An 11,769-nucleotide genomic window follows, 5' to 3' on the forward strand; every position below is an offset into this window, starting at 1 on the left:
TGTGTCATTTTGAATCATAGTGTAACCAAAATGTAAAAAAGGGTGCGGTAGAACCAGTAGGTAGTAGCCAGTACTTTTTCAGAGGGTGTGCAAGGGGGGTGCAAGACAACTTTTCAGGGGTGCAAACTTTGACGAAAATTGTCAACATGGGCTAAAAAGTCGGGTAAAAAGTACAAAAAGGGCTTAAAATCAGCATATCAGGGCGGCCAGCATCCCACAGGGGCGACAAGAGGGGGGAAAGACTTCTCGCAGGGGGGTGGGGGGGCAGGGGTAGCGTTTTAAGGGGTCTTTGGGTCCAGGACTCCTTGATTTGGCAGGTCCCCGTGATTTGGACCCCTTAATTTTGTACGTCTGTGTAGAATTTGATAACTGCCCCCTTTTGCCCCTGGCTACGCTACTGGGTAGAACGTTAAAAAACGGGTCATCAGATAAATTCGACTTTAAAGAAGGGGGCAAATTACTTACTCATCACTTCATGCGCCCCGGACTCGCATTCCTTACTATCCTCTACTTTTAGAACACGACAAGAAACCGGTTGGGTAAAACATGTGACACAAGATGTAGGCCTACCCAGTGTTCTATAAGTAGGCGGAGCGAACATAGAAGAAAATGCACCTGGTAAAAAACAAAAATAATATGGAAATGGCTAACATGACAGTGCTTATAGTAGCTGCAAACATATCCGAATGAGATCATTCTGCTTGCTATGCCCCATACAGAGGCTCCGGAAGATTTTGAATATTGGGGGGGCCCAAAATTTGTGGCCTTCTCCGAGGCGCGAAACGCTGAAGAGGGTGGGTGCGGGAGGGGGTATCCCCCTCCCGCGCGAAGCGCGGAAGCTTTTGACATGCATACATTTTTACATGAATTGTACCTTACATTTTGTATTATACCCTAAAATAATGAATGTTACCTTAAAATTATGAATCTGACCCTAAAATTATGAATTTTACCTGAAAATTTATGAATGTTACCCTAAAATTATGAATTTTACCCGAAAATTTATGAATTTTACCCGAAAATTTATGAATTTTACCCGAAAATTTATGAATTTTACCCGAAAATTATGAATTTTACCTCACTATTATTGGGGGGGGGCTCTAGGGTACTTAGGCCCCCCCACCAAAATTATTGAGGGGGCCGGGCCCCCCCAGGCCCCGGCGGTTCCGGAGCCACTGCCCCGGGCCACTGCCATATATCGACGCGACAGAATGCCTGCAAGAGGTGCCTGCATGCAGTACCCATGTCAGTTATAGTGTGTAGGGTACCCCCATGTTTTGGTGCGCATCATTTAAATATACCACACGGTGTGATTATCCATCATAAACTTCGTCACACTCGTCATATCGGGAAACCAAAATGTGTTATTGCCATTTATTAAACATAACAAAAGATTGTACGTTTTACCATGAAGTTGACGAATATGACAGAATATGCACTTTCCATTGCAAGATTTACTTTATAAACAGTAAACAAAAAATCAGCAACTTAAAGGGTCCAATGATAATCTTGAATGGCACACGGTGGACATAGCACATGAAATACTATAACATTCTATCCAAGGGTTAATAAGTACACCGCGGAGGCACTAAAAGACCCAAATTACCCTCGAATTAAACTCTCACCTTTAAAACGTCTGTTGGGAGTCTAGGAGTTTGTCGCGCACCATGCCCCTTGAGTGATATAAAACCTAACTCCCGCCGACCAACCGATCACGACGACCCCCTATGACTGATAAAATTACCACCATTTTGCCATTCCAGAATTTCGTTTTGCCATTCCAGAATTTATACATATACCCTCATAACATTTGAGCAGATTTTATCCAATTAATTTCTTGTTTCATCCATCCTTCCGTATAATTCATTCATTCATTCATTCATATTCTTCCATTAATTCGTTCATTTATTCGTTCATTCATTCGTTCATTCATTCATTCATTCGTTCGTTTGCTCATTCATTTTATTCATCCATTCATTCATTCATTCGTTCGTTCATTCAATCATTCATGTGTTCATTCGTATTCGTTCGTGTAAATTCTCTTGTTTATTCGTATGTGTAAGCTCGTTTCTTTCTTTCTATTATTTCCTTTCTTTCTATTGTTTCCTTTCTTTCTATTCTTTCCTTTCTTTCCTTTCTTTCCTTTCTTTCTTCCTCAACACTTTTATATGTATGTGTATAAGTTCGTTTCTTTCTTTCTTTCTTTCTTTCTTTCTTTCTTTCTTTCTTTCTTTCTTTCTTTCTTTCTTTCTTTCTTTCTTTCTTTCTTTCTTTCTTTCTTTCTTTCCATTCTTTCCTTTCTTCCTTTCTTCCTTTCTTTCTTCCTCAACACTTTTCATGTTCAATCAATGTCATTTGCATGGAATTTCCCAAACAGTGGGAGTAGTGTCACCTAACTTCAAAAGCCTCTCATATATTTCACAGCGCTGGTCAATCAGCATGAGTTACATCCGATCGATATTCTATTTCTCATTAATGTAATCATCAATTAAATTGGTCTCAATCAGAACATCAAAAATAGATTTGTGTCCTCTTTTTTCTTTCTTCTCACAGAAATATATACGGTATCTGTAATATTGACCGCATTCGTGATATCCTAGTACAAGAGTTGCCTTTAAAAAGTACAATTACACAAAATATTTGAAAACGACCTTACGGTGAACCTGTATTATGATATTGATCATGTTGATAAATTCCTTATTTCATTTACAAGAATGAATGGTGTATCTGAGTGAGAAGGAATTTACTTCAATAATTAACAACTCATGATATATGCATCCCAGCTCTCGCAGCCTTCAGGACTTTTAAGTGTTAAAACACAAATGACCATAACTTAACACAAATGATCGGGTATACATGCTCCCCGGGAAAGACCCCCTCTTTGGATTTCGCAGCTCCGAAAGACCCCCTAAATTTGAACAAAATAGAGCTCCGAAAGACCTTTAATTTTGATCAGCCTAAGACCCCTAAATTGATAGCTCATTGCTCACATTTTCGTGGGTTTTTTTCAGCCAATTTTCATCCAGAAAGCCTTAAAAAGACTCTTGAATTTGACTGTTGGTAGCTCCAAAAGATCCCCTTTTATCGGTACGCCGTCAGCTCCTTAAGACCCGCCACCCCAAAATTCCGGGGGAACATACCTGCCAAACATTTATGGGCCCCTCCTCCCGGTAAATATCATCATTGCCACCTCCCTCCTTATACGCATGCCAAATTTTGACAAGTGATGAGGAGGAGAAGCGATTGAAGGCCGAATAAATGTTTGGACATTTATCTAAACTATCTATTTATTATACATGATGTGTATGCAAAGATTGACTTTGACCATTGAACATCTCTGTCCCTGTTACGCTTGAGATAATAAACCGGAGACCTGCACTAAACTTGAACTTCTATTTTTGCCACAACATAAAGCCTAATGTGTCAGGTGCCTTGCTTGACTCGATTATAAGATGAAACCACTATAAAGTTACAGAGGGTACAAATCTTGTATATACATGCGGTTCTTGAACTCTCTAAATGTAAACAGAATGAACATGATGAAAATCACTTTTTGTGGATATATTAATTCACTCCAACGAAGAGTGAAATTCACAAGTGAACTCTTAAGAGCGAAATGAGAGTGAACTTTTACTATTATATAAAGAGTGATTTAAGGGGAGGGCCAAGATTTGTTGGCATGTCGAAAGGTGGTTCAGTTTTCTGGATGTTCTAGTTTAATCAAAACAACATTGGTTCCTTATATTCATGAGGTATACACGAATGTACCTAATATGACATCCTTTTAATGTTATTATTATTTTTCATTGATACATTAGTTCATTTTTTATTCAAATTAAATTATATTTTCTGTTTGACATCTATGTATTTTTTTTCTATTGTCATATTTTGTTGTAACTTTGGGTGCCAACAGCCACAAGCCTAGCGTTTTTGATGGTATCTACATCTCATGTATTTAAATTGTATTTGCAAAACTTTAGATATTTATAAAACGTTGTATTATTTTGTTAAACTCTTTCTATATAATTATATATATATATATTTATATTTAAAATATGATATCTTGTAATATGATATATATTGTTATATGAGATGGAAACAAATTAAATTAAATTGAATTAAGATGCTGTAAACTACCAAATCACAACAGTTTAAAATAGTTGTCATCATCATCATCATCATCATCATCATCATCATCATCATCATCATCAATATCATCATCATCATCATCATCATCATCATCATCATGTTGCCATCATTATCATCATCATCATCATCTTCTTCTTCATCTTCATCTTCATCTTCATCTTCATCTTCATCTTCATCTTCATCTTCATCTTCATCGTTATCATCATCTTCGTCATCTGCAGCTACTAATATCAAAAAGGCTCAGGAAAAATGATAGGTAAATGCAGGGTAAATGCAAATGCAAATGTTCCTGCTCGTTGCGGTTGCATGTCATCATCATCATCAGCTTCGTCATCTGCAGCTAGCACTTAACATCATCGTCATTTTGTCACCATAATTTCCAGCAGTTTCTTAATTTTACTTTAATTTCCTTCATCCTGCTCTCATGCATATAAGTTTACATTTATCATTCTTAAAACAACATGTGGGTGTCATCGTGTTTTGGGTGTTTAATAAAAATGAATTGAAAAACAAAGAATAACACCAACCGGTGGAGTATTGTAATAAAAGCTTCAATTGCAAACCTCTTTCTTTTGACAGTCCATTTATCCATCGTTGATCCCTCGCAAGGGTAATGTTACGGTTATTTGCTATAGGCTCTTGCATGCTTGTAATCATAGTAATACTGTATACAGATTTGTGCTATCAATTCCATAAGCTTCCATAAACGTGACGTGACTAAAACAGCGGAAAATTGAGTAAGAATATCCCACCCATAAAATCGCGTCATTTCTAAATTCACGCAGTACCAATGACCATTACCAAATAAATCTTGCTGCTACCGAATTGAATTGAATAAACTAAATTAAATCAGGAAAACGTTATACATCTCTGATTGAATCTAATGGATGATTTATAATGCATTTTATACTGTTTCAGTTTCCCCTTCTCAGTGTTAATTTCAAGGGTTGTTTATAATATAATGAAAAAACAATCCTGCAATGTAATATAATTGATGTATATCGAATTAGTTTCATTGGAGCAGTTACGGATATTTTTCTCTGAAACATAAATATAATACATCATTTTTGCAATGAGCTGTTATTTCTGGGGTTTTATTTATTTATTTATTTATTTATTTATTTATTTATTTATTTATTTATTTATTTATTTATTTATTTATTTATTTATTTATTTATTTATTTATTTATTTATTTTTTTTTTTTTTTTTTTTATATTATTTATTTATATTATTTATTTATTTATTTATTTATTTATTTATTTATTTATTTATTTATTTATTTATTTATTTATTTATTTATTTATTTATTTATTTAATCATTTATTTATTTGCTGTGTTTTCTAATTACTTTTTTATCTAACATTTTCAAGTAAAAAAAATCGGGGGAGGGGGCAAGCACGGATGAAAAAAACCCTTGGAAATTAACACTTTCCTAAATAATCGACTGAGTAGGCTATATCGTATTTTTAAAAATTATATCTTGTAAAATGTCAACAACTAGCTGCTTCAAGAGCCCACCACCGTGACGCGTGACGTCGTATAAGAAACTTAACTCTGAGCAAGCTCATTGAAACATTTGCATTCTATTATAATTTTACGTCACAAAATTTAAAATCTTCAGGAAGGGGCCAAATAACAGATATTTCAATTTAGTCTTCAATATTAACGGCAAGTGAACTGTTTATATTGGCAAGGAACGTTCCTATAGATTAGATTCGCTTAATTATTAGGCAAGTACGAAATTACATTGAACCTGATTTTATTTAAACCGTAATTTAGGGATATGATTGTATAAACTATTATATACAATAACGTCAAATTACTTGTAAGACATAATACTAGCACTGACCTGTTCATCCGCGTCTGTCAACAAAAGCGTATTTTCCATGCATCCACCTGCACGAATTTCCTTAACAGCAATGCCTTAGTCATATATGCTACACGTAATTACGTGCAAAATTATCTTAAGACATAAAAAACAATACGGTTTTTTTTACCACAACTGCCAATTTAGCTCAATTTCATAGTGTAGACTAAAACAGATGTATCATGATGTGATGAAAATTAATCGATTAATTAGAAACATAATCGATAAAAGTACAGGTCCATTATGATTCCTTATACGGCAACGATTACCAGGATTGATTTATGACGTTGCGAATGTAGTAGCCAACTGGTGCAATGATGATAACTCGCATTGTAAAAATACGCTGCGTACTCAATGATGAGATGAGGAGTCGAAACCTTTTGTCTGCTGTTTGAAAGCGATGGAAGAATCATGATTGAGAGCCAGAGGTTGATTAAATGTAAGCCCAGAATACATTGCAGCCACTAACAGCATGTTTGAGAAACACATGGTTATTTTCAGAAAACATCACGCTGGGCTCCTGCTGTGCATGGTCAAGGTTGTTATACGGGTATTTCTCTGAAAAGGTGTACTATTTGAAGATAGGCAAATATGAATTTGAAAATGATTATAAAAATGTTTCCTTTACATATCTGTAAGGATGTAAGTCTCTAGTGCATGAAAACAATATTTGGCGCAATCTTTAGGGCGCCCTCTATATTATAGAGGGCGTAATCTGCAGGTTGTGCCAGGTGAGCATCATCTCCGTCACATTTAGGCCAAAAAGGAAATAAGGACAAAAAATTGTTAAAACTCTTAATTATGAGTTTTATGGATAACTTGTAAGTTGCTTGATTCATGTTTGCTTTTTTCATTTAAAAAAATATGATTTTGTACTTTCGTCATTTAGTTGGGACAATGAGAAGCAGGCTGTACGGAAAATGTCATGTCTGTTAGTATTTTTTTATACAAACTTAAGTATATTCATAATTTTGCTTGAAATAACTAAATAAATTTCTATTGACATAGTAAACACATACAATATCAATTACATTTCCAAATAGTAAATTCCATGTTGTCTGGGTCAAAGGTCAAATAAAGGTCAACAACAATTGTGATGGAGATGACAATGCTGTGATGGAGATGATAGTGATGTGACGGAGATGATATTTCTACACAAATTCCTATAGAGAATCATCTCCGTCACAGACATTTGATTTCAGTAATGTTTTCACACTACTTGAAATTTAAATTCATACAGATGAGAAGGTCTAGAATTTGTAAGCATTTTCTGATAAACTAAACTGGACTTCACTGTATCTCAAGATCCGGTGATGTGATGGAGATGATGGTGATGTGACGGAGATGATATTTCTACACGAATTCCTATAGAGAATCATCTCCGCCACGGCAAATTGTGACGCCAACTGATGTAGCGGAGATGATGGTTCAGACATTGCTTACGATTAATAGCAGGGTTAATCTTACCCACGTGTTACATATCACCACAACAGCTTGTGGGACATATTCAACCATCATTATTTTCCGGAAAATTTCAACAATAAGACTTCTATCAAATTGATCAGAAACGTTTGGAGATGATGTTGAATAAAGGTACGCGCGTGTATACTTGAAGATACCCTCAAAATTGGCAGGAAAAGAGTGCCAATGTGCACCTATTCCGGGTTGATGTTTTTCGTCGTCTGTAAAAGGCAGCGCACAGGGTCAAATTATTGACCTCTGATATTTGGTCTTCACCTCCAGTCGTTTTGATGCCAATGTGACGGCAATGATGCAAAACCAAGGGACAGCAATTTTTTGACACAAATTTTTGAATTATTCCATAATATTGACTTTAGAAGTGGTTTTAAGCATTTAAACCTTCTTAGACATGATATTTACCCCAGTCAGTGGTAATTTTCACTTCCCACACTTGCTCACAAAAATACTACAAAATCACTAAAATTCGGTGCGTGACATCGGGACATGGGGTTTTCAGGGGGGTCGTCAGATATTGAAGAATTTTTTGACTCCAAGAAATTAATTTTTCCCCACTTGGATGTTCTTAACTATTTTTATACATACAAAAGTCCATGACTAAGCCAAAAAAGAAAAAAAAAGTCCGCTTTTAAAACTTTTATGAGCGCCGAAAGTCGCGGGACTTAAAAGTTACTCTTTTCAGAGAATCACCCATACAACAAGATAAGCAATGTGTCTGCATGCATGCATGTGCAAGAAAACTTTGCTGGTTCCACCTCCTTTTCCCAAGCATTTAAAATATCTAAAATTGTTTTAAAAACACACGACTTTTTAACTTTCTTGGTAGCAATGTATCAACAAACATTACCCGTACCCAATTATCAATTCAAAACATAAAAGTCGCGATGAATATTCCATCAAAACTACTGGTTCTTATTTTGCACACAAATTTGAATGTGAAATGATGGTGTTGAAATGGCTTCTTTATTACATTGCACCTAATATCATACTGCATGCTGGGATTACATTGAATCAACCTCTGATTGAGAGCTGTTGGATGCACTTTGAAAAATATATCCGCCTATTAGAATCTAGATATAATGTTAGTATTGTTAGAATTGTTAGTTCACTATATAAAAATTACAATTATCAAAACGATTAAAAAATTACAAAAATGGGTAGAAAGGCGCATGCATAACATTCAGAACTTTTCATTTAAATTTATCGATTTATTGCAATGATTGGGGAGAAATATACCACGACAAAAATAACATTAATTTTGTCATTTGGATGGCTCATTTCTACTGTGTATTTATTGTTAGAAATAAATATTCATATTTTGTTATTTTGGATGATCGTGACCATAACAAATTGTGTCATTTATGTTTTACGCTAATCATGCAAATAATAAGACCATACTTTGATAAGACGGTGACAGTATATAGCGCAAGCAAGTGACGGCAGAAGACAAAGAGTGATTGTATTGAAAGGAACGAGTTTCCATGATGAGCAAACAAATCTCAGCAACGTCATCCAATAACAAAGAGACGAGACGCGGCGTTTCATCTGAATTAATGGGTTTAATCAATTTTGTGAAACGAATTTTGACTTTGCTCATTTTGTTTTGGTAGCAGAATTGGAAGCATTATTTTTCTGAAAGGCCCATTTAGTGATCCCATCGTAGTGTAGAAAAATTAAAATTGTTTATAAATTGCCTAAAAGTGAAGGATAATTCATTCAAATTGCCATTTTTGAAAATGAAAAATTTGGCAAAAAACGAAGAAAACAGCAGTATTGACAAAGTTTAAGCCCCATTCAAATACATGTAGCTAATTTCTGTAGGCTATTTAGAAAGTTAGGCCTAAGAAGAAAAATGACAGATTCGTTTAGCTTCGTGTAACACTAGCAGACGGTGTTAACACATCTATGACACTAACAAAGGTGCCAATATTTGAATTTTGATGAATTTCACTATCCTCCCGATGAACAAATCATTGAATAAGTCTATAACCATTATCATGATTATTCAGCCATATCCAGATTTAAAACATTAACTACAAGTGTTCTCTCTTATGATATCATATATAAGATGAAAATGAAATACAGGGTGTCCCAATAAAAACGCAACCCAAGTTGGACCCATTTATACTCTGGATTATTTATATATATAGTAAATAATCAGAAGTATTCGAGAAATGTCTTTGCAAAATGTTTACCGAAAAAAAATTATGAAATTTGCATCTTACGCGTTGTTGAGATAACATGGCAATTTCGGCAACATGATCAACCTTGTCCATGAAATCCATACCTGCACTTGCGTATATGATTGGGTTCATTTAGTCCAATCGTGACTCAGTGTGTTGAAACTTCTGCGACAGTCATATTATCAATACGAGGGAGTTTCAAAAAGTTTTAGAAATCGCCCAGAAGTGAAAGAGCTATATCAATGAAATTTTGTCAGTGCAATCACTGGTCCTTATGTACACTATGATGCAAAAATGGTCTCATAAGAATGTTTACTTTTTTTACAGGCGCTAGATGTCAGTACCTGCCTATTTAACCGTATAACCAGCAAAATGGAGATAGTTGAGGCATGTAGCATGATTAAGTTCCATTTTAAGGGTTACAGTGCCCAACAAATCTGTGATGAAATAAAATTCATTTTCCAAAAAGCAACAGTGACAATATCACAATCACCACCGAAGATAACTTTCATTTCATCATCGATTTTCTAGGCACGGCAAGTTCGCAACCCTTCAAATGCAGGATCTTAATAACGCTGCTTGCCTCAATTTTCTCAATCTTGCAGTTGATGCACAGTAACTGGGGCAGCAGGTTATTAGCATCTAGCGCCGCCTGTAAAAAAAGTAAACATACTTATGAGACCATTTTGCACCATAGTGTACATAAGGACCAGTGATTGCACTGACAAAATTTCATTGATATAGTTTTTTCACTTCCGGGCGATTTCTAAAACTTTTTGATACCCCCTCGTACTCTTTGAAAAATATATTTTGAGATTCGTTTAATTAAAAATACAAATCATAGAAACTTTGATTTGATTTTTTTCGCGTTAACTATATAAATAAGCGGCAAATCGAAGTAATCTCGTTTGCTTCAATCGAAGAATATAAAGTGGCATTATTGAAATAAATATGAGCATTATTATGATTCCATAAACTGGAAAAAACAGGGGTTTTTTTTCACTCGAAAAAGTTTTGTCCCTTCGTTTGACTCATAAAACGAGTGGATTTCACTCGTTTACATTAGTACCATTTTGTGGAATGCGCGACTGATGGCTCATGTTTCAGGACGGCTTGTCAGATCCTCCGATCACGGCTTCAGTCAGGGATCTCGGGTTTGCACATATACGCAATCTGTCCATTTCTTGGCTGGTCTTCCACGTCGCTTGGCTAAGGATGGGACAGGACAAGCACTTTGCAGAGTCCGATTTTTGTTGAGCATGTGATGTCTTTATCATGTTTATAGCACACCAAGGTTTGTTGAGACTTTGAACTGCCCCTAGCGCCTTTCCAATTGTGTGCCTGATGTTTTCGGAGCATGTTCCCTCTCATCCCTCTGCATAAGTAATTGCACCTCCCAGTTTCACCCCGTTGATGTTGATGTTTAGGTCCAATGGTTGCTTGCTGAGAACTTGTACCTCTGTCTTGGCGATGTCAATTTCCAAGCCACAGTTTGAGCTGTTTACATGGTTTAGGTGCACGTTATTGACCAATGAATGGTCCCTTTCTTTTTCAGCTATAGTGACAATATCATCGTCAAGCGAAGATGGTTGGTTAGGGGTCCTTCTATAACATATTGACGCCAATTATAGTTTCATGGGTTATATAATAGCTTTACGATTTCCAGAAGAATATCGAAGAGTAATAGAGTACATCTGAGGTACACCCTCCGTTGTTCTAGACCATTCTCTCAGTGCAATTCGCAGTTCCCTCTAACTGCACTTGCAGACTATTGCTTGTTTGAGTATACCCAAAGAACTGCATCGATTTTTCATAGACCTTTCCAAAAGCCTTTACAAAGTCGATGTAACAAACAGAATAGACTTTCGTCTTCTCAAGATATTTCTTTGCTACAGTTTCTCGTAATTTTCTCCCCATCTGTATTTCTCTCCATCTGTCTTTCTATGATAGTGTCTTTGCTTATTTTGTCCGAAATCTGCCGCTGTGCTATAGGCCTAAGTTGGATTCCTTGTGTCATTTCCTTTCTGATACTTATGCACTTTATCATCATTACTTTTAAGAAAAAATACAAAGCAACAGGGGCTATTTTA

The 11,769-nt window shown here is 35.6% G+C and overlaps 1 protein-coding gene across 1 annotated transcript in view; it reads right to left on the reverse strand.

Moving 5' to 3' along the window:
• The window catches only part of LOC140149815 (uncharacterized), a 44,274-nt gene extending 38,150 nt beyond the window's left edge, over window positions 1-6,124 (reverse strand). Inside the window, exon 1 of the mRNA XM_072171857.1 lies at window positions 6,000-6,124. Coding sequence (XP_072027958.1) covers window positions 6,000-6,038 — 39 coding nt within the window. The 5' untranslated portion in view covers window positions 6,039-6,124. The remainder of the gene's footprint in view (window positions 1-5,999) is intronic.
• Window positions 6,125-11,769: the final 5,645 nt, after the last annotated feature.

This window comes from Amphiura filiformis, chromosome 4 (assembly GCF_039555335.1).
Source record: "Amphiura filiformis chromosome 4, Afil_fr2py, whole genome shotgun sequence".
In the NCBI taxonomy this organism is placed as follows: domain Eukaryota; kingdom Metazoa; phylum Echinodermata; class Ophiuroidea; order Amphilepidida; family Amphiuridae; genus Amphiura; species Amphiura filiformis.